Source organism: Nerophis ophidion, linkage group LG21 (genome assembly GCF_033978795.1).
Source record: "Nerophis ophidion isolate RoL-2023_Sa linkage group LG21, RoL_Noph_v1.0, whole genome shotgun sequence".
NCBI lineage: Eukaryota > Metazoa > Chordata > Actinopteri > Syngnathiformes > Syngnathidae > Nerophis > Nerophis ophidion.
The window spans coordinates 3892623-3917960 of record NC_084631.1 but is presented as its reverse complement, the minus strand read 5'-3'; the positions used below and the strand labels follow the sequence as shown (position 1 = coordinate 3917960).

General features: G+C 36.9%; 1 protein-coding gene across 1 annotated transcript in view; it reads right to left on the bottom strand.

Moving 5' to 3' along the window:
* Positions 1-25038, bottom strand: part of enpp2 (ectonucleotide pyrophosphatase/phosphodiesterase 2) — a 75240-nt gene extending 50202 nt beyond the window's left edge. The window contains exons 1-10 of the mRNA XM_061881626.1: positions 24742-25038; positions 19353-19434; positions 15845-16000; positions 14932-15057; positions 12961-13021; positions 12737-12834; positions 12574-12653; positions 8250-8369; positions 7186-7241; positions 134-199 (exon numbers count right to left, since the gene is read on the bottom strand). Coding sequence (XP_061737610.1) covers positions 134-199; positions 7186-7241; positions 8250-8369; positions 12574-12653; positions 12737-12834; positions 12961-13021; positions 14932-15057; positions 15845-16000; positions 19353-19434; positions 24742-24759 — 863 coding nt within the window. The 5' untranslated portion in view covers positions 24760-25038. The remainder of the gene's footprint in view (positions 1-133; positions 200-7185; positions 7242-8249; positions 8370-12573; positions 12654-12736; positions 12835-12960; positions 13022-14931; positions 15058-15844; positions 16001-19352; positions 19435-24741) is intronic.
* Between the last annotated feature and the right edge of the window lie 300 nt (positions 25039-25338).

The window sequence follows — 25338 nt, the reverse complement described above, 5'->3', positions numbered from 1 at the left end:
AGATGTAACGGAGTAAATGTAGCGCGTTACTACCCACCTCTGGTTCTTATCGATATTTGTCAGGGACTCAATGTGTCAAATAGAAACAGGAAGTCTTAAGAATATTTAAAGAATATTTATGATATGAACTCACCTGTCGACTTCAGGAAGATGGAGCCACTGTAGCATCGTCAGTATCCGCCTTTCCAGTGGAATAGAACTAAAAAAACACAAACACATCACATTAAATGTTGCTACTTGAGCAAATGTTTACTGGTAATAAGTTTCAGTCCTGGAATCACTAGATTTTTAGAATTGATGTGTATATGTTCTAAATTCTCGAACATATGTGTTGGCCCAGTTAGCACAAATAATAAATAATGTACAAAAACAATTTTAAACTTGTAATGTCTGTAAGATTTTGTATGGAAAAAAAATTTAATAGTATTTATGAGTTTTTAGGTCACTGCTTTTTGCAGATGATGTGGTCCTGATGGCTTCATCTGGCCGGGATCTTCAGCTCTCACTGGATCGGTTCGCAGCCGAGTGTGAAGCGACCGGAATGAGAATCAGCACCTCCAAGTCCGAGTCCATGGTTCTCGCCCGGAAAAGGGTGGAGTGCCATCTCCGGGTTGGGGAGGAGACCCTGCCCCAAGTGGAGGAGTTCAAGTACCTAGGAGTCTTGTTCACGAGTGAGGGAAGAGTGGATCGTGAGATCGACAGGCGGATCGGTGCGGCGTCTTCAGTAATGCGGACGTTGTACCGATCCGTTGTGGTGAAGAAGGAGCTGAGCCGGAAGGCAAAGCTCTCAATTTACCGGTCGATCTACGTTCCCATCCTCACCTATGGTCATGAGCTTTGGGTCATGACCGAAAGGATAAGATCACGGGTACAAGCGGCCCAAATGAGTTTGGGTCTCTCCCTTAGAGATAGGGTGAGAAGCTCTGCCATCCGGGAGGAACTCAAAGTAAAGCCGCTGCTCCTTCACATGGAGAGGAGCCAGATGAGGTGGTTCGGGCATCTGGTCAGGATGCCACCCGAACGCCTCCCTAGGGAGGTGTTTAGGGCACGTCCAACCGGTAGGAGGCCACGGGGAAGACCCAGGACACGTTGGGAAGACTATGTCTCCCGGCTGGCCTGGGAACGCCTCGGGATCCCCCGGGAAGAGCTGGACGAAGTGGCTGGGGAGAGGGAAGTCTGGGCTTCCTTGCTTCGGCTGCTGCCCCCGCGACCCGACCTCGGATAAGCGGAAGAAGATGGATGGATGGATGGATATGAGTTTTTATAGGGTGTAGCCCGCCTTCCGCCCGATTGTAGCTGAGATAGGCCCCAGCGCCCCCCGCGACCCCAAAGGGAATAAGCGGTAGAAAATGGATGGATATATATGAATTACATATCTAGATGATGTTCCATTTGGCACGTAAACACTCATCATTTTTTGGCATTTATTCAACCGAGGCAACACCCACTTTCCAGCAGGGGTGTCCAAAGTGCGGCCCGCAACTAATTGTTTACCGGCCCGCCACACATTCTGGAAACGCTATTGCAAAAATAAAAAGGTGAAATCTAACGAGAAAACGTTGCAATGTTGACACAAAGCTGCCATGCAGGCTGTTTTTGTCTTTCTTTATTTTCCTTTTTTTGCCATTGCTAAAAAAATACTCTTATAATTAATTATTTGCAAAGCTCCAATTACTTCAAGTATTTCACTTTAAAATGTTTTGTGTTGTAAATATTGCATATATTGTGTGGTTGCCATATAAAAACATCAAAGTTTTCTTTGACAAAAGAGCATAAAACAAACAAAATAATAGTTTGAATGTAAAATCGATAGATTTTGATCGTGTGACTTATGTGTTGAAAGTAAAAGGAAAACCTAATGAAAATGTATCACTTTATGAGTGAGGCACTAAAAACATCAAAGTTTTCTTTGAGAAAAGAGCATAAAACAAAATAATAGTTTGAATGTAAAATCGATAGATTTTGTTCGTGTGACTTATGTGTTGAAAGTAAAAGAAAAACCTAATAAAAATGTATCACTTTATGAGTGAGGCACTAAAAACATCAAAGTTTTCTTTGAGAAAAGAGCATAAAACAAAATAATAGTTTGAATGTAAAATCAATAGATTTTGATCCTGTAACTTATGTGTTGAAAGTAAAAGAAAAAACTAATAAAAATGTGTCACTTTATGAGTGGGGCACCCTTTGGATCCCAAATATATTTATTGGTATTTTATTTATCTTTTCACTGTTATTACTCCAAAAATATAATGTAATTAAAATCAATGGTGTCCTGCATTATTGACCTTTTAGGGCTTTAATTACTAAATAGTGCATATTTCAGTTTTACTATAAAAAATTAAAAAAAAAGTAGTTTTTGACAGAAAAGCCATAGAACCTTTTTAGTATTACTTTACATCAGTCACAACTAGGCTTGGACATGGATTGTTTCTTTGACGCAGATGAGAATCAGCACGAGCGAGGCGTGGACGTGAGTACATGATATTTATCAAATAAACAAACAAACTACAAAAAGGCAAACCAAGGACGCGCTCTGTGGCCGATAATAATCTATACTAAACTTAAAAAAAACAGCACAATGCCATGACTATATACAAATAAACCAAAGATACTATCTATGGTATAAACAACAAAACTTAGTCGGCGTGGACCAAAACGAACAACAAGGCATGAAACTGATTATCGAGCTCGTGAAGGAGGTGCAGCATGGGTAGGGTGCGTGCGAGTGTGAAGATAACAGAATGAAGACAAGAAAAAGAGTAACTTAAGTAGCCGTGATCATTAGTGAAAACAGGTGCGAAGTGAAGTATATTTATATAGCGCTTTTCTCTAGTGACTCAAAGCACTTTACATAGTGAAACCCAATATCTAAGTTACATTTAAAGCAGTGTGGGTGGCACTGGGAGCAGGTGAGTAAAGTGCCTTGCCCAAGGACACAACGGCAGTGACTAGAATGGCGGAGGCGGGAATCGAACCTGCAACCCTCAAGTTGCTGGCACGGCCACTCTACCAACCGAGCTATGCCGTGTGAGGCTGAGAACAAGGACGTGACATGACAGGTGAAAACTAATGAGTTGGCATGGAGACGAAAACAAACCAGGAAGTGCCGAGACAGAACTTAAATTTAGATTAGATAGTACTTTATTTATTCCGTCAGGAGAGTTCCTTCAGGAAAATTACAATTTTCAGCACAATCCCATTCAAGATCAGACAAACATTACAGGGAGACAGAACAGGATCGCTGACGGGTCTGCCGGCTTCCAGTGCCCCTTACAAAAAAGATGACATACAGGTAAACAAGAGGGGGTGGGGGTGGGGGGGAATAGAAGATTAAAAAAAAATAAAATAAATAAAAAAATAAAATAAAAATAAAAAATGTCCAAAAAGCTAAACATAACCTGACCAAAACCAAAACAAACTTACAGGTGTGACAATATCAACTTGAAGTTGATATAGAGATTAACTGTAAGCACTAAATAAATAATAATAATAATTTGACTTATTTTTAACATTTTAATGACTGAGACCCTTTATGGTCCCCGGGACCCTTAAAGGTAAAATAAAAAAAATCCATACATTTTGTTCTGGTTTGAAAATGACAAAATATAAAACTGGCCCCCGCATGCTTTCATTTTTCCATGTGCGGCCCTCAGTGGAAAAAGTTTGGACACCCCTTGACTTACAGGGATGCCGAGCGTCCGAAGGGTGGGACAAATTTTTGTCCAATGACTGTCTAGTTCCGGGGTGTCAAACTCAAATACAGAGTGGGACAAAATTTTAAACAGAACAAAGCCGGGGGCCAAGGTTGAACAAATGAACCTTTTAATAGGGACCCAAACAAGTTTTGCATTAAATATTGAACAAGTAAGACTTATATAAATTTATAGAGACATGCAAAATCGAGTTTCAAACAATAATAATAATAATAATAATCTAAAAAATATCAATAATTATTGCTCAGTTTGCTACACTGATTTGCTTTAACACTGAATATGGAACAAGCAACGCTAATATAACTTAATAGTGCAAAATCAACTTTCAAAAAACAAAAGAAAAAACATCAATGGCATATTAAATAAAATTTTAATAAAAAATGTAATGCCTCTTTTCTATTTGCAGCCTTGCCTTCTGAGGTAAATATCAACATTAACTTTTTCCACAGGCTAATACATTTGAAAATAAATAAGGAAGGGGGGGGGGGTTATATTGTAGCGTCCCGGAAGAGTTATTGCTGCAAGGGGCTCTGGGTATTTCTTCTGTTGTGTTACAGTGCGGATGTTCTCACGAAATGTGTTTGTCATTCTTGTTTGGTGCGGGTTCACAGTGTGGCGCATATTTGTAACAGTGTTAAAGTTGTTCAAACGGCCACTCTCATTGTGACCTGTATGGCTGTTGACCAAGTATGCCTTGCATTCACATACCTGTGTGTAGAAGCTGCATATATTATGTGACTGGCCCGGCACGCTGTTTGTATGGAGGAAAAGCGGACGTGACGACAGGTTGTAGAGGGCGCTAAAGGCAGTGCCTTTAAGCCACGCCCCCAATATTGTTGTCCGGGAGAATGTTTTTCGGGAGTCTGTCTCGGAAAATCGGGAGGGTTGGCAAGTATGAGTATTAGCGGTGAATGCGGTGTTACAGATTTAATGTTAATTTGATATTGCCTCAAGGGCCAAATGAAATTACACGGCGGGTCAAATTTGGCCCGCGAGCCAGAGTTTGACACCCATGGTCTAGTTTAACTGCAGTGAAACAACTCACTCCTCGACTGACGTCAATGGTCGCTCAGCTTCAACGCTGTTTTAATGCACTGTGACGCTACCACAATCAATGAAGAAGAAATGACGACTAGCTGATTCTAAGCTCAATTAACGCATGTTAGTGTGTATTTAGACTAGTGTTGTCCCGATACCAATATTTTGGTAACGGTACCAAAAATGTATTTCAGTACTTTTCTAAATAAATGGGACCACAAAAAATGTCATTATTGACTTTATTTGAACAAAAAATCTGTTCAGTAGTGTTTAGGTTGTGTTGCGGTGAAAATATTCCCCCAAAATGTGTTTGTCATTGTTGTTTAGTGTGGTTTCACTATAAGGCGCATGTTTATGACAGTGTTGGCGTTGTTCTTACGGCCACCCTTAGTGCAGCGTTTCTCAAAGTGTGGGGCGGGCCCCACCTGGGGGGAATAGAGACATGACAGGTGGGGCGCGAGGAACGGGAGGGAAGTTCACTTAAAACTATTTTTTTATTATTCTATTCTTGCGGCGGCAATGACCAAGAAGAACGCGGAGTTGGAATATAATTACAACACTTTATGTACATATTTATATCATATTTACATATTTATATAATATGTAACTACAAACTACATTCACAGACAGAGTCCCATTGCTTTTATGAGTGGTCAAGCGAGTCAAAAGCCGAAAAACATTTTTATTTTTTATTTGGACGGCGTGGCGCAGTGGGAGAGTGGCTGTGCGCAACCTGAGGGTCCCTGGTTCAAATCCCACCTAGTACCAACTTCGTCACGTCCGTTGTGTCCTGAGCAAGACACTTCACCCTTGCTCCTGATGGGTGCTGGTTGGCGCCTTGCATGGCAGCTCCCTCCATCAGTGTGTGAATGTGTGTGTGAATGGGTAAATGTGGAAGTAGTGTCAAAGCGCTTTGAGTACCTTGAAGGTAGAAAAGCGCTATACAAGTACAACCCATTTATCATTTATTTATTTATCATTTGTGGCGGCCGTAATTATTTCGTGGCGAGCCGCCACAAATAAATGAATGTGTGGGGAAACCCTGACTTGAATGTTACTTGATGTTCAATAAATTTGAAAATGTTAAGCTTGGCATTAGCGTTCTGTTGTGGCGATGGGGGCAGGTGGGGCTTGAAAGTGGAGGATGACAAACAAAGTTTGAGAACCACTGCCTTAGTGTGACATGTATGGCTGTTGACTAAGTATGCCTTTCATTCACTTGTAGGAAGTGTGTTCAATGTTAGGTTGGTTGTCTGAATGGTCGATGATTGGTCATAATCTAGTCTTGATTTGGTCAACTTCAGACCATTTTAACTCATCACAAGTCACGAGTAATGTGTCTTGCGGATACTCATTAGCCGCTAGTTACCTAACAGTTTCTAGTTAAGAAACAGTGTCTTAAAGCATGACGACGCCATATAAGTAGATTTTTATGCTGCTGCTTTGTCGCCATCTTGTGGACAACATGAGTAATTCAAGCCTATGACCAATTACAGAGAGACTTGTCCCAGGGTGTACGCTCCCTTCTGCCCGAGTGTAGCTGGGATAGGCAGCAGTCGGTATAAGCGGGCGGTATAGCTCGGTTGGTAGAGTGGCCGTGCCAGCAACCTGAGGGTTGCAGGTTCGATTCCCGCTTCCGCCATCCTAGTGACTGCTGTTGTGTCCTTGGGCAAGACACTTTACCCACCTGCTCCCAGTGCCACCCACACTGGTTTAAATGTAACTTAGATATTGGGTTTCACTATGTAAAGCGCTTTGAGTCACTAGAGAAAAGCGCTATATAAATATAATTCAATTCGATTCAATTCAAATTCACCCTCGTGATACCAAGAGGGACAAGCGACAGAAAATGGATAGATGAATGAAACTAAGCGCAGTATTTACCTATATGACCCAATGCAAACAACCTTCCCTAGTCATGGTGCAAAAAACAAAAAAGAACACAGGAGGGACAAGCGATAGAAAATTGATAAATGACTGAAACTAAGCGCAATATTTACTTGTATGACACAATGCATGTTCGTGATACCAAGGTGCAGACGACAGCGTGCAGGTAGAAGGTATTTAATTTATGAAAAAACAAAAAAAACAGTGCAGCTGGGAGTGCACTGAAAGCATAGGGATAGCTATGCTATTACAAAAAATAAATACCGGTAAACAGGCCATTACGGAAATGCTGGTAGTCAGCAACAATTTACATATTAAAAGCATACGAAAAGCAACAACAGCTACACCTAAACATGATTACTAAACATGCACAGGTGTGCTGGCAAACTAAGTAAAGGTGCTGCAAAGACAACAGGAAGTGGAAACTAGAAAATAAGAGCACTGGACTAAACACCAAACACGGGACAACACAAACAGGACTAAACTGTCAAGCCGAGCGTGACAAACTGTCATAAGGGATCAGAAACACTTATTTTATAGAACTTACGCAGGCCAGAAGAAAGTGCCGGCCTTCACTCCTTGTTTGAGAGCTGTGATCCAGATCTGAAATCAAAGAGTACAATAATCAATATTATATATATAAATATACAGTGGGGCAAAAAAGTATTTAGTCAGCCACCGATTGTGCAAGTTCTCCCACTTCAAATGATGACAGAGGTCTGTAATTTTCATCATAGGTACACTTCAACTGTGAGAGACAGAATGTGAAAAAAAATTCACATTGTAGGAATTTTAAAGAATTTATTTGTAAATTATGGTGGAAAATAAGTATTTGGTCAACCATTCAAAGCTCTCACTGATGGAAGGAGGTTTTGGCTCAAAATCTCACGATACATGGCCCCATTCATTCTTTCCTTAACACGGATCAATCGTCCTGTCCCCTTAGCAGAAAAACAGCCCCAAAGCATGATGTTTCCATCCCCATGCTTCACAGTAGGTATGGTGTTCTTGGGATGCAACTCAGTATTCTTCTTCCTCCAAACACCACCAGTTGAGTTTATACCAAAAAGTTCTATTTCTCCCAATCCTCTAATGTATCATCCATGTATCCATTTTTGTATAAACTCAACTCGTGGTGTTTGGAGGAAGAAGAATACTGAGTTGCATCCCAAGAACACCACACCTACTGTGAAGCATGGGGGTGGAAACATCATGCTTTGGGGCTGTTTTTCTGCTAAGGGGACAGGACGATTGATCCGTGTTAAGGAAAGAATGAATGGGGCCATGTATCGTGAGATTTGGAGCCAAAACCTCCTTCCATCAGTGAGAGCTTTGAATGGTTGACCAAACACTTATTTTCCACCATAATTTACAAATAAATTCTTTAAAATTCCTACAATGTGAATTCCTGGATATTTTTTTCACATTCTGTCTCTCACAGTTGAAGTGTACCTATGATGAAAATGACAGACCTCTGTCATCATTTTAAGTGGGAGAACTTGCACAATCGCTGGCTGACTAAATACTTTTTTGCCCCACTGTACATCTACACATTTTTATAAATGCACATCTATTTGGTTGTCTATGATAGATTAGGATTGGAGCATTTACAGGTTGTCCTCCCCACCAGCGATGATTCAGTTTCTCTCTGCTTCTCAGCGTGAAGGTGGCATCAAAGACGGGGTCATACATGGCATTATCAATAATTCCATGAGACTCAGGATACAGACCCTGGAAGTCAAACATTTGGTTTAGTGTTCAAAGTCTTCATTTGCACCTAAAAAATTTTGTTATATGCGTGAATCAACAATAACAAATCATTTTTCACCACTTTTTTTTTTTATTTACTCGAAAACTTGCCAGCAGTACCAAGTAAGAAAACAGCATTCCTCCCAGCTTTCCCAGATTATGTCTTTATTATCGTTAGGATATTCGAGAAAAAGTCAAATAACAAAATTAAATAAATAAATAGGTCTTTAATAATGACTTGAATAGTGTCATCAATTGATTATTGTTGGAATTCAACACACACGTGTGTTATTAAACATGGCATTAATGTATTTCATTGAAAATTACATTTAATCATTTAAATAACTACTGATTTAATGAAGACATAATTTATTAACTAGTCATTGATTTAATTACATATTTCAAAATTTCATGAATTATGTATTTTAAAATGTCATGATTTAATTCTTTATCTAATGATTTCATCAATTAATGACACATTTAAGTACTTGTTTATTTTTGTCCTATTTGGCCTTTGTTAGCGCTTCAAGAATTTATTTCATTTTATTATTTTAACAACACTGTAATGAAATATTTTATTTTTATTTCATATTGTCGTAATATCAGTGATAAATAAATGTTTTTCTTTGAAAGATATGGGCTAAAAGGAATCAATTATTTTTGTGTTTCGGCATTTAGGTGCGTCCCTAATAATAATCAATGGATGAGAAATAATTCAGATGTTTTTTTTGTCCCTGATTTATATTTTTATTTACATTTTATAAAAGGACTAAAAGGTTTGTGACTTCATGTGAAATATCTGAAGGCTGCACATCATTACAATATGTTATGATCCGCTGCCCGGATCATGTCCTTCTACCGGTGCTCCATTGAGAGCATCCTGACCTACTGCATCTGCGTGTGGTTCAGCAGCTGCACGGCCGCAGAGAGAACGGCGCTCCAGAGAGTCATAAAGACCGCCCAGAAGTTAATCGGATGCCCCCTCCCCTCCCTGGCTGACCTGTACAGCTCCCGCTGTCTCAGGAAAGCACAGAGCATCCTGAAAGACCCATTCCACCCCGGGCACAGCCACCTGGAACTGCTACCCTCAGGCAGACGCTACAGGGTGCTAAAAGCGAGCACCAATAGACTAAAAAATAGCTTTTACCCAAGAGCCATAGTAGCACTAAACAGGCACTGAGTGTCCATATGTCCATCATGTCCTCATGTGTAATGTTTAAATGTTTTTCTATTTTTTTGGACTACAATGTGAAATAATGTTTTATGTATGTATACATAGATACATCTGTCATCTCTATCTTTTTTTTTTTTTTAATTTATTTTTTATTTATTTATTTATTTTATTTATTTTTTTAAATTTATACTACCATATTGTATATGCACCTTAGGAGGAGCTGCTCCAATTTCGTTGTTCTTTGAACCTGTTCATTGCAATAATGACAATAAAACTCTATTCTATTCTATTCTATATTTTGATTTAAGTTTTTGACTCTTTTTGTGTTTACTGTTTGTTTTGGACTCTTTGGGTTCCGGGTTGTACTTCCTTGTTTAGTCTGTCACCATGGTTACGCATTCATTTCACCTGCCCCTTGCTTTTGACGCGCACCTGTTTTCTGATGCTGTCCTTATTTAAGCCTGCCTTTTCCGTTCATTCAGCCTTGCTTCCTAGTTTGTGTTTCACAACAGTGATGACTCTGATCCGATCCCGTATTCCTGTTCGCAACCAGCTAGCTTCCACACTAAGTATTTGTATTTTCTCTAGCTCCCATGCTAGCGCTTTTGGGTTTTTTTCTAGCTCCCATGCTAGTTCTGTTGTTTTGCCTTTTGTGCCTTGTGCAAGTTTTTATGTTTCATAGTCTGTTTTAATTTTAAATAAATCAGTGTTTCGTACCTTCACGCTGTGTCCGAGCCCGACTGCATCCACGAGAGAACGAACCCGCATCACGATGCCACGCAATCGTCACAACATTACTTGTGAAGTGAAGTGCATTATATTTATATAGCGCTTTTCTCTAGTGACTCAAAGCGCTTTACATAGTGAAACCCAATATCTAAGTTACATTTAAACCAGTGTGGGTGGCACTGGGAGCAGGTGGGTAAAGTGTCTTGCCCAAGGACACAACGGCAGTGACTAGTATGGCGGAAGCGGGAATCGAACCTGCAACCCTCAAGTCGCTGGCACAGCCGCTCTACCAACCGAGCTATGCCGCCCATGAAACTACTGTTTCTACTACATTGTATTGCATTGTTTTCATACACGCTTTATTGTCTTAAACATTTTTTTTAATACTAGTAAGCATGTCAAAATTGTGATGTTTTGGGGGCTTAGAACGGATTAACTGAATTTTTTGTGTATTTAAAAAATATAATTAATGATAATATACTAAATATAAAATACATAATTAATTGAAATATAAATTAACACTAAATTTATTATATATATATATATGTATATATTATTTTGTTATATGTTTTTTTGTATTTTATGTCTATAAAATGTAAATATATGTACAGAAATATACTTTATATCGTATATAATATGATATACATAAATACATTTGTTCTAGTAGTTGAATTATTATTTTTAATTTATTATCATATTTATTATCATTAAATCAATAACTATAAATAGAAATAAATATAATTAAAAAAATAAAAATAAAATAATACAAGTAAAATAAATAAAAGTTCGCTATGTTTGTTGCATTTTTGTTGTGTTTCGCTTGATTGTAAAACATGTGGATGGAGGGGGGGTGTGACGGTCATATATTGTCAATATTCAGTGTTTTATCATTCATAGTTAATATTGTAAATCTCACATTCTTTATTTTCACGCACATTCTGGGTGTCTACTTCTGTAAATACATTTAAATTCCATTCCGTTTTTTAAGGCGGTTTGTCATAACGTTTTTAGCTTTCAATCAGACATATATATAATATAATAATATATATATAATAATATATATATATATTATATATATATATTATTTTGTTAAATGTTTTTTTGTATTATTTTTTTGTATTTTATATGTCTATAAAATGTAAATATATGTACAGAAATATACTTGATATTATATATAATATGATATACATAAATACATTTGTTCTAGTAGTTGAATTATTATTTTTAATTTATTATCATATTTATTATCATTAAATCAATAACTATAAATAGAAATAAATATAATTTAAAAAAAATAAAATAATAATACAAGTAAAATAAATAAAAGTTCGCTATGTTTGTTGCATTTTTGTTGTGTTTCGCTTGATTGGAAAACATGTGGATGGAGGGGGGGTGTGACGGTCATATATCGTCAATATTCAGTGTTTTATCATTCATAGTTAATATTGTAAATCTCACATTCTTTATTTTCACGCACATTCTGGGTGTCTCTTCAGTAAATACATTTAAATTCCATTCCGTTTTTTTAAGGCGGTTTGTCGTAACGTTTTTAGCTTTCAATTAGACATATATATAATATAATAATATATATATAATAATATATATATATATTATATATATATATATTATTTTGTTAAATGTTTTTTTTGTATTATTTTTTTGTATTTTATATGTCTATAAAATGTAAATATATGTACAGAAATATACTTTATATTATATATAATATGATATACATAATTGAATTTGTTCTAGTAGTTGAATTGTTATTTTTATTTTATTATCGTATTTATTATCATTAAATCAGGAACTATAAATAGAAATAAATATAATTAAAAAATAAAATAAAAGAATACTAGTAAAATAAATAAAAGTTCGCTATGTTTGTTGCAATTTTGTTGTGTTTCGCTTGATTGTAAAACATGTGGATGGAGGGGGGGTGTGACGGTCATATATCGTCAATATTCAGTGTTTTATCATTTATAGTTAATACTTTAAATCTCACATTCTTTATTTGCACGCACATTCTGGGTGTCTACTTCAGTAAATACATTTAAATTCCATTCCGTTTTTTAAGGCGGTTTGTCATAACGTTTTTAGCTTTCAATCAGACATTATTGTGAGGTTTTGTATTAGTGTTCATAAAAATATATATGATTTGGCCCCCCGAGTCAAAATAATCACCCAGGCCTGCTACAGTATATCGCTCAGCACCAAGCCCCTTGTCAGTTGCAGACATTATACGATTGGACAACAACAGGTTAGGTTCTAGTATTTTTGATTTACCGTCGCCATTGAGTAGAGGTTGGGGAAGGTCTTGGACGGGTACACAGGCCTCATATACGGAGCATGTGTTCCACATGTTCCTGGCAAAGTAAAAGCAGGAACAAATCCAAAATATTCATGAAGACATAAACAAATAAATGTTGATCGAGCACAAACAACTTACTGAGTTTGTCAATGTTAGGTATGACAGTATGTCCTCTCTTCATGTAGGAAGCTCTGAAACCGTCCACTGACAGAATGATGAGTGGTGAGCGCACAAATCTGCCAGCACAGTAAATATATATTCACATATGCTGCTTGACAGGAGAGAAGCAGGAGGATTTATAAAACGACAAATGAGACTCCTGAGTAAAATGCTAGTTTTTGAAGGTGCTCAACGTTACGCACCCTGCAGGGCATTGAACATTCTTTATATCTTCACATTCATCTTGCAGCCAAGAAGTGTCTCCTGAAAAACGAACAACACGTTATTTCCCATACATCATGGATAATACTTCTACTGTGCATCCTAATAAATGTCATGACTTTTTATTATTTTATGTATTCATGTTTATTGCTGAGTACATTCTAGATCAGTGGCGTTTATGCTGCTATTATATCGCCGTCTGGTAGATAACACAAGGTATTCAAGACAGTTAACTTAAATTAGGCAGTGAACAGAGATGTGAGCAGCATTTAGTTATATGACCCTATGCGGACAACCTTCCCTAGTCATGGTGAAAAAAAATAAAATAAAAATAAATCCAACTGACACACAATTTCAGCACACATGGTCCCACGTAACGCAACCTGCTCAATGAACTCTATGGACATTATTTTAAAAAAAATATCATGCGCCATAAAATTTTACAAGATACACCTATTTAAGTCCATTACAAAGCATGATGGCAAAAATGCAAAACACTCTCCACATTTATCCATGTTTGGCGCATTTTAGCTGCTTGATATTTCTGACTGATTACAAAAAAAGTAAACAAGGTAAAAGTTGAACTTTAACATACTCTCGATATCCAATTATAATAATTATATATGCATTATATTATCATAATATGTAGCCTGGAATATATATATATATATATATACATATGCATATATATATATATACACAGTATGTTGATCCTTGTTCATGATGAGTAAAATAATACTAACATGTCAACAAGTTAACTTAATTTTAACACAATGTCAGGTTCAAACACTGATGACATCTATTAAACAAGCAAGCAAGGAATCAAACAGACAAAATAAAATTTGGCTCAATTGAGGAGAAACGTCTGGGCTGTACTCTTGTACAGTCTCCCACCACGTTCTGACGAAAGATTGTACGCTTCCTCTTTTATTTGGACTTTCCCTGAATACATGGCAACAGCTGTTTCTAAAGGAAGGGGGTCGTTACAGTTCTCATGTTTCTCTATGTTTACATTTTCACACTTTGCACTATTTTTTTTACACTTTATGAAGCATTTCTTACATATTTCTTATTTTTGCACCTTCATTTTAAGAGCTTATTGTTAAGTGTTTAATGTGATTTTGCCTGCAGTGTTTTCCATGCTTGTGTTGACATTTCCTTTTTGCCTTGATAACTCAAGTTATTTTTGTTAGAAAAATTGTGTGTAAATTATCCAAAAACTTTCCGCTCTTTGAGTTTCCATTAAACAGATGAGAGCTGTCTTGTTCGACCAAGCAAAGTCTTGGACGATTCCGCTGTGTACGTTGGAATGAGACGGGAGGGGTTATCTATTGTCCTCAAACACCTGCCAAAGCTGTATCCAGGACGAGCCCAAGCCTGAGGCATCTTCTTCTTTTGTCTTCAATGTGACCGAAAACAATGACTGTTTATATACTCGCCTTTTTTGTTGTGACATGTGTTGTTGCGTCAACATTGAATATCGAAATAAAAGAGGAGACGTAAACCTTTTTCGTCAGAGCACGGTGCAGGACTGTACAGTGGCCATGTCTCTCCTCAGATCTGAGTCCAAATTTAAGTCTGTCTCTGTTTGAATCTTTGCCTTTTGTCTTGTTTAATAGATGTCATCAGTGTTTGAACCTGAAAATTATAATCCGAGGAAGGAAAATATTTTGCTTTTTCTTCTTTTTTGATAGGTCATAAGAAATATTATTATTTAACGATATGAACCGATATTAACACTTATATCGTGGTACAGTTTTCAGCCATACTGCCCAGCCCTAACTAAACCAAAGGCTACACACAGAAAAAATTGATATTGACTACATTTACATTAAAATCCTACACAACAATGTTGGGCAAATATCTATCTTTAATAGTTTGACTCTGCGACTGAAGACTGCTTTGCAATTCCTAATTAGCTGTACACGTACAAATGAGTAATTAGCACTTACCTCTGCAGAGTGTCCTGTAGTTGGTGCAGCAGTCTCCTCGGGCGAGACAGTCGTTTGAGCAGTGGCAAGAATGGTGTTCATTGCGCATCTCCCCACAGCGATCTTTGCTGCACTCATAGCCACCCGCTGTGGTGAACAGACTAATCAACACCAAATCCACAAGACACGAGAGGGGCAAGCGGCAAAAAATGGATGGATGTTAATTGCACAACAGTTCTGAAAGTTGGTGGTGGGTGCAGTGCAATTTATAGTGAGAGAAAGACGGCGAAACAAAATAACAAAGAAGGGCAAGAAACAAATGTAGTAATATTGTGCAGCAGACAAAAGCGTAGCTTATATTGGGGGATGATTTAAAAGTGACTGTAATGTCTGCTATAGTATGAAATAACATGTTTTTTAGATTCTGTAAGCCTACATTCCGGGGGAAAGCAAAGTTGTGTGGACATGTCATGAAGTATGGCTATGAAGTGATACAAAGGCGTATGCAAGCCCAGACCTCCACCCTTTTAGTCCATGCAGAAAGGCTCAGTAACCCGGTCCATGGCACACAAGGAAATAGCACACAAGCCATATATATATATATATATATATATATATGGTTGCCAGCGCCCCCCGTGACCCCAAAAAGGGAATAAGCGGTAGAAAATGGATGGATGGATGGATGGATATATATATATCTATATATATATATAGATATATATATAGATATATATATATATATATATATATATACACACATATTACTTGTATACAACATACTTTTAGGAAATGAAATGAATACTTTTTAAATTAATTCCCTAAAGGTAAGGTCTAAAATTAAGTTTTCATTTTTACAAGGCAAGTTACATGTGCAAGTTGTGCCGTTCAGAAAAAAGTATATCATTTTAAATATTTTTGGACAATAGTGAATTACCTGTCCTGAGGCAGAGCTGGTCGAAGTCAGAGCAGCAGCTGTTGAAGGTCTTACAAAGATTGTCACAGCGACAGTTGGGCGGCTCCACCTCAAGCAGCTCGAAACATCTGTGTGAGCAGGAGTTGGACCTGGGCACCTGTCCAGATGTGGGCCGCACTGGGAACACAACACCCGCTGGACGCCTTAGAAACATGGCTCACTGTTCAACACTCTGAACCACAAACTGATCCAGAATGATTTTTTTCATCAATAAAGCTCCAAACCACAAGATGAGTAAAGCACGAATTATTTCATAACCAGCACATCTGCACATTGTTCATTTATTGAATTAACTTCATTAAACTTCATTGTATTCACATGTGATGTGAAGGAACTCATATTTACTTTCCCCACCCAAAATACTTGCATTATTGACTATTTAATAAATGTGAAAGTATTGTTTACATTTTTGGACAACCTTTATATGGGCTGTATGCCACTGAGAGAGTTTATGAGGGTGTGGCTTTAAAAGGCGGAGCCTGCTGCCAAGGGACTTAATGACAGAGAATAGCAATAGCTGTGCTAGCTTAGCATTAGCTGCGTTAGCTTAGCATTAGCGCCGTTGGGTTAACGTAGAAGTTGACAGCTTCTGTTAATTGTGTTGACTGCATGTTGTTAGCTTGTTAATGAAGACTGAACATGCTTAACTGTTGTGCCTCTGATTGTCTAACAACTATTATTTTGCAAACCGCTGCGCCTACTATGAGGAATTCCATTTTGTACTTTTAGGCAGGGTGAAAAAGGTCCTTTTTATTGCTGCTAGCATGTTTACAACCGTTAACATGTTTGGTAATGTTAACATGTTTGCTATTGTTAGCATGATTGTTACTGTTAGCATGTTTGCGACCGTTAACATGTTTGGTAATGTTAACATGTTTGTTACAGTTAGCATGTTTGTTACTGTTAGCATGTTTGCGACCGTTAACATGTTTGGTAATGTTAACATGTTTGTTACTGTTAGCATGTTTGCGACCGTAAACATGTTTGGTAATGTTAACATATTTGTTACTGTTAGCATGTTTGTTACTGTTAGCATGTGTGCGACCGTTAACATGTTTGGTAATGTTAAAATGTTTGCTGATGTTAGCATGTTTACGACCGTTAACATGTTTGCTATTGTTAGCATGTTTACGGCCATTAACATGTTTAGTAATGTTAACATGTTTGCTATTGTTAGCATGTTTGTTACTTTTAGCATGTTTACGACCATTAACATGTTTGGTAATGATAACATGTTTGCTATTGTTAGATTTTTTTGTTACTGTTAGCATGTTTACGACCGTTACTATGTTTGCTATTGTTAGCATGTTTGTTACTGTTAGCATGTTTACGACCATTAACATGTTTAGTAATGTTAACACGTTTGCTATTGTTAGCATGTTTGTTACTGTTAGCATGTTTACGACCCTTAACATATTTGGTATTGTTAACAGGTTTGCTATTGTTAGATTGTTTGTTACTGTTAGCATGTTTGCAACCGTTAACATGTTTGGTAAAGTTAATATGTTTGCTGTTGTTAGCATTTTCACGTCCATTAACATGTTTGGTATTGTTAACATGTTTGGTATTGTTAGCATGTTTACGACCATTAACATGTTTGGTAATGTTAATATGTTTGCTTGTTAGCATGTCTGTTACTGTTAGCATGTTTGCGACCGTTAACATGTTTGGTAATGTTAACATGTTTGCTACTGTTAGCATGTTTGCGACCGTTAACATGTTTGGTAATGTTAACATGTTTGTTGCTGTTAGCATATTTGTTACTGTTAGCATGTTTGCAACCGTTAACATGTTTTTTAATGTTAACACGTTTGTTACTGTTAGCATGTTTACAACCATTAACATGTTTAGTAATGTTAACATGTTTGCTATTGTTAGCATGTTTGTTACTGTTAGCAAGTTTACAATCATTAACATATTTGGGAATGTTAACATGTTTGCTATTGTTAGATTGTTTGTTACTGTTAGCATGTTTGCAACCGTTAACGTTTGCTAATGTTAACATGTTTGCTGTTGTTAGCATGTTTACATCCATTAACATGTTTGGTATTGTTAACATGTTTGGTATTGTTAGCATGTTTACGTCCATTAACATGTTTGGTAATGTTATTTTGTTTGCTTCTGTTAGCATGTTTGTTACTGTTAGCATGTTTACAAACGTTAACATGTTTGGTAAAGTGAACATGTTTACAACCGTTAACATGATTGGTAATGTTAAAATGTTTGTTACTGTTAGCATGTTTACGACCATTAACATGTTTGGTAATGGTAACATGTTTGTTATTGTTAGCATGTTTGTTACTGTTAGCATGTTTACGACCATTAACATGTTTGGTAATGTTAACATGTTTGCTATTGTTAAATTGTTTTTTACTGTTAGCATGTCTGTGACTGTTAACATGTTTTGTAATGTTAACATGTTTGCTGTTGTTAGCATGTTTACGTCCATTAACATGTTTGGTATTGTTAGCATGTATATGACCATTAACATGTTTGGTAATGTTATTTTGTTTGCTTCTGTTAGCATGTTTGTTACTGTTAGCATGTTTACAAACGTTAACATGTTTGGTAAAGTGAACATGTTTGCTATTGTTAGCTTGTTTGTTACAGTTAGCATGTTTACGACCGTTAACATGATTGGTAATTTTAGCATGTTTGTTACTGTTAGCATGTTTACAAGCATTAACATGTTTGGTAAAGTTAACAGGTTTGCTATTGTTAGCATGTTTGTTACTGTTAGGACGTTTACGACCATTAACATGTTTGGTAATGTTAACATGTTTGCTATTGTTAGGTAGTTTGTTACAGTTAGCATGTTAACGACCGTTAACATGATTTCTAATGTTAACACTTTGGTACTGTTAGCATGTTTATGACCGTTAGCATGTTTGGTAATGTTAACATGTTTGCTATTGTTAGCATGTTTGTTACTGTTAGCACATTTACGACCATTAACATGTTTGGTAAAGTTAACATGTTTGCTATTGTTAACATGTTTGTTACTGTTAGCACGTTTACGACCATTAACATGTTTGGTAATGTTAACATGTTTGCTATTGTTAGCATGTTGGTTACTGTTAGCACGTTTACAAACATTAACATGTTTGGTAATGTTAACATGTTTGCTATTGTTAGCATGTTTGTTACAGTTAGCATGTTTACGACCATTAACATCTTTGGTAATGTTAACATGTTTGCTATTGTTAGCATGTTTGTTACTGTTAGCACGTTTACGACCATTAACATCTTTAGTAATGTTAACATGTTTGCTATTGTTAACATGTTTGTTACTGTTAGCACGTTTACGAACATTAACATGTTTGGTAATGTTAACATGTTTGCTATTGTTAACATGTTTGTTACTGTTAGCACGTTTACGACCATTAACATCTTTGGTAATGTTAACATCTTTGGTATTGTTAGCATGTTTCCTACTGTTTGCACATTAAAAGAATAATCTCACACTTACTGTCAGTGAAGACTTCGGACTGTTTGGTTCTGGAGTAAACGAAACCCAAAAATAAATTGTGTCCACAGAGAATCCACAGCACCTGAAACAGAATGTTTTCTTATTAATATTTAATTTCAATAAAATATTATCCATTTGAAAAGTACTTGTTTCTATCGAACGGAAAACTATGAAAGGCACTGAATTACAATCAGTTAGTGTTGCGCGATATCAACAATATGCGATAAAATTTTATCAATTTGATCGATAGAAGAGTTTTAATGCTATCAACATATTGTGATAACGCAAGATGATGACATATTCCAAATTTGACTGCAACAAGCGAACGAAGGAGTCCTCAACTTCAACAAAATGAAGCCACGCCTCGAGCGGCTAACGTCCCTCCTCAGTGTGAAGACGCTTCTAAATTGGTAATCCTCGCAAAAAGAGAACAATTTGAAATGTGGACTCGTCAGACCACGGAACACTTTTCCATTTTGCATCAGTTCATCTTGGATGAGTTGGGGCCCAGCGAAGCCGGCGGCGTTTCTGGGTGTTGTTGATAAATAGCTTTGGCTTTGCACAGTAGAGTTTTAACTTGCATTTCCAGAAATAGTGTTATGATCCGCCTCCTGGATCATATATGGTTTAGGGTTTTGAGTCTTTTTGTGTTTCTTGATTATTTTTTGACTCTTCCGATCCCTGGTTTGTGCACTTCCTTGTTTTGTCGGGTTACTTTGGTTTCACATTTGTCCCACCTGCTCTTGTTTTTACGCGCACCTGAGTGTGATTGTTTGCTTGAGTATTTAAGCCTGTTTTCGACCTGAGTTCTTCCTGGATGGTTTGTTTTGCGGTAAGCAACAGTCAAGTTGGCATCTCCTTTATCTCTTGTACCTTTGCTAAGTAGCTCCTTAGCTTCCGTGCGCTTGGCACGCTCTTCTTGGACTGCATGCTAAGTTTAGCATTAGCTTCTCATGCGTAGGCACGCGCTTTATTTTGCCTTTTGTACCAGTGTTATTTTATCATTTTTATATCAAACCACGCTCTTACCTGCCTGTCTGGTACTCGTGCATCTCGGGGTGACACCACGCGCATCCACAAAGCATTCCCGACGTAACAAATAGCGGCGAACTGTAGTTACGGACAGTGGTTTTCTGAATTGTTCTTGAGCCCATGTGGTGATATCCTTTACACACCTATGTTGCTTTTTGATGCAGTACTGCCTGAGGGATCGGTCCGTAATATCGTCGCTTACGTGCAGTGATTTCTCCAGATTCTCTAAACATTTTGATGATATTACAGATCGTAGGTGGTGAAATCCCTAAATTGATATCCTTTACACACTGATGTCACTTTTTGATGCAATACCGCCCGAGGAATCGAAGATCACAAGAATTCGAGGCGGCATAGCTCGGTTGGTAGAGGGTTGAGGGTTGCAGGTTCGATTCCCGCTTCCGCCATTCTAGTCACTGCCGTTGCCAAGACACTTTACCCACCTGCTCCCAGTGCCACCCACACTGGTTTAAATGTAACTTAGATATCGGGTTTCACTATGTAAAGCGCTTTGAGTCACTAGAGAAAAGCGCTATATAAATATAATTCACTTCACAATTCAATGTTGGTTTTCGACCTTGCTGCTTACGTGCAGTGATTTCTCCAGATTCTCTGAAGCTTTTGATGATATTACGGACGGTAGATGGTGAAATCCCTAAATTCCTTGCAATAGCTCGTTGAGAAATGTTGTTCTAAAACTGCTGGAAAATTTTCTCGCGCGTTTATTCACAAAGTGGTGACACTCGTTTGTGAATGACTGAGCATTTCACGGAAGCTGCTTTTATACCCAATCATGGCACCCACCTGTTCCCAATTAGCCTGTTCACCTGCGGGATGTTCAGAATAAGTGTTTGATGAGCGTTCCTCAACTTTCTCCGTCTTTTTTGCCACTTGTGCCAGCTTTTGTGAAACATATTGCAGGCGTCAAATTTCAAATGAGCTAATATTTGCAAAAAATAACAACGTTTTCCAGTTTAAACGTTAAATATCTTGTCTTTGCAGTCTGTTCAGTTAAATATAAGTTGAAAAGTATTTGCAAATCATTGTATTCTGTTTTTATTTAGCATTTACATAACACACACCGGTCCCTAGATACATTTTTACCCACCAATGGGGCCCCTAAGTCAAAATAATTGCCCAAGTCTGATGTATACGGTAAAAATGATGTAGATGATGCTTATGGCATTATTTATTATAATGCTTTATGACAAACAACCAAGCAAGAAGCATAACAAACACAGTCAACCATTGATGAAGAAGGGACTGAAAAATGTTTGCGACAAGAATAAATAATATAGAAAATGTATTAGACAAATATCTACAGAAGCAGGAAACAAATACAACAACATATAAGAATAAGCAAACTAGCATCCTTCGAACACGTAGGAAAGAATATGACAAACAATTAATAGACAGGAACAAAAACAATAAAAGAGCAACACGGGGCATCCTAAATAAATCAGTAAAATGGTGCTAAGAAGGATTAGATTTCATATTTTCTAGAAAAAGTTACAACATGGAGAAAGTATTTGGATGCTTGAAGAACTACTTTGTAAATACTGGAATCTGTCTGGAACAAAGACTGCCAGATGTAGATGATGGACCAGTTAAAGACTGGAATGAAACCATAGACCGAAATCTGAGCTCGATGTGACAAGAGGAAATAATCCAAATTGTGAAGAAATATAAATCCAAGACTTTCAACTGACTGTCACGGAATAGCTATTGAAACGATAAAAAAAAGTTAAAAACGTTTATTATTATTAAAACATCATTAATACACTTTTAACTTTATCATGTTACTAATATATCTTTTTAACATTAAAACATCATTAATACACTTTTAACTTTATCATGTTGCTAATATATGTTTTAGTAAAACATCAATACACTTTTAACATTAGCATGTTACTAATATACATTTTTAACATTAAAACAGATATATATGTATATATATACACATAGACAACACATATATATATATATACATATATACACACACATATATATACATACATATATATACACACATGTACACACACACACACACATATATACACATATATACATACATATACACACACACACATACATATATACACACACACACACATATATATATATACATACATATACATACATATACACACACACACACACACACACACACACACACACACATATGTACACACACATATATACATACATATACACACACACACACATACATATATACACACATATATACATACATACACACACACACACACACACACATATATATACATACATATACACACACACACACATATTTACATACATATACACACCCACACCCACACACACACACACACACACACACATATATATATATACACATATGTAGGTGTGGGAAAAATCACAAGACTACTTCATCTCTACTGAACTGTTTCATGAGAGGTTCCCTCACTCATCAGGAGATTTGATTGAGGGAACCTCTCATGAAACAGTTCTGTAGAGATGAAGTAGTCTTGTGATTTTTCCCACACCTACATATTGCGCTCTACCACGGTATCGAGCACTATTCTCTGGATAATCCAATCAAGATATATATATAGTGTGATATATATATAGTGTGTGTGAATGTGTGTGTGAATGTTGTCTGTCTATCTGGGTTGGCCCTGCGATGAGATGGCGACTTGTCCAGGGTGTACGACGCCTTCCGCCCGATTGCAGCTGAGATAGGCACCAGCGCCCCCGCGACCCCAAAGGGAATAAACGATAGAAAACGGATGGAGATATATACATATATATATATATATATATATATATATATATATATATATATTAGGGCTGCGAATCTTTGGGTGTCCCACAACTCGATTCAATATTGATTCTTGGGGTCGCGATTTGATAATATATTGATTTTTTCGATTGAACGCGATTCTCGATTCGAAAACGATATTTTTCCGATTCAAAACGATTCTGTATTCATTCAATACATAGGATTTCAGCAGGATCTACCCCAGTCTGCTGACATGCTAGTAGGAGATTTAAATAAAAAAAGCTTTTATATCAACTGATTGCAATAATGTACTTTTGTTTTAACTATTAAACGAACCAAAAATATGACTTATTTTATCTTTGTGAAAACATTGGACACAGTGTGTTGTCCAGCTTATGAGATGCCATGCAAGTGTAAGCCACTGTGACACTATTGAGCACATGGATGATACAGCAGAGGATTGTGAGAATGTCATGTGGTCAGATGAAACCAAAATAGAACTTTTTGGCATAAACTCAACTCGTCGTGTTTGGAGGAAGAAGAATACTGAGTTGCATCCCAAGAACACCATACCTACTGTGAAGCATGGGGGTGGAAACATCATGCTTTGGGCCTGTTTTTCTGCTAAGGGGACAGGACGATTGATCCGTGTTAAGGAAAGAATGAATGGGGCCATGTATCGTGAGATTTTGAGCCAAAACCTCCTTCCATCAGTGAGATCTTTGAAGATGAAACGTGGCTGGGTCTTCCAGCATGACAATGATCCCGAACACACCACCCGGGCAACGAAGGAGTGGCTCCGTAAGAAGCATTTGAAAAGTCCTGGAGTGGTCTCCAGACCTCTACCCCATAGAAAATCTGTGGAGGGAGTTGAAAGTCCCTGTTGCTCGGCGACAGCCCCAAAACATCTCTGCTCTCGAGAAGATCTGCATAGAGGAATGGGCCAAAATACCAGCTACTGTGTGTGCAAACCTGGTAAAGACTTATAGTCATCGTTTGACCTCTGTTATGTTACAAAGTTTTGAGTTGAATTTTTGTTATTGACCAAATACTTATTTCCACCATAATTTACAAATAAATTCTTTAAAATTCCTACAATGTGAATTTTTTTTCCACATTCTGTCTCTCACAGTTGAAGTGTACCTATGATGAAAATTACAGACCTCTGTCATCCTTTGAAGTGGGAGAACTTGCACAATCGCTGGCTGACTAAATACTTTTTTGCCCCACTCTACATACATGATATGTGCAGGTGAACATGAGTGTGTGATGAATGCTGGAATAAATGTTATGTGTTGATGAAGGTGACGTCATGTCAGTTGTTGTGTTGAGTCAGCAGAATCTAAAAGAGCATTTCACTCCCCAGCTTTGATTCAGCTCACCAAAAACGACTCGGCCACGAAATGCCCACCAGCCCCAGCAACTCGGACTTCGTACGAATAAAGACGTCGAAGTGCAAGAAAGACAGCGCGGGTGTGGAAGTGTGGAAGAAGTACAGCGTGAGTGTGGAAGTGTTACCGGTTGAAAGTTGCACGTAAGTGACAAGAAGAAGTCAGTGTCATCAGTGGGTAGAACGTGAGAAAAGTTACCTACCAGTTGATGTCCGAACATGTCGAGATGATGTCGATCCTGTTGATATCATTCAAGCTAACATGAACACAAACTACAACCTTAGTTGGATCAAAACATCCCATAAGTGTGTGTATTTGTACAAATATACAGCTAGAAATACATATAAACATATATACACATGTATGCTGGGGAATGGCGACGGCTGTTTCGTCACAGGGCGGAGCTTTAACTTGATCACGTGACTAATATATTAATATCATTAATACACTTTTTAACTTATCACCTTACGAATATATATTTTAAATATTAAACCATCATAAAACAATTTTAACATGATCACGTTATTAATATATATTTTTAAATATTAAGACATCATTAATACACTTTTAACTTGATCACGTGACTAATATGTTTTTAATATTAAACCATCATTAATACACTTTTAACATTATCACGTTACTAATATATATGTTTTAATATTAAGAAATCATTAATACGCTTTTAACTTGATCATGTTAATATATATTTTTAATAATAAAAAATCATTAATACACTTTACACATTATCATGTTAAAAATATATATTTTTTGATATCAAGACATCATTAATACACTTAAC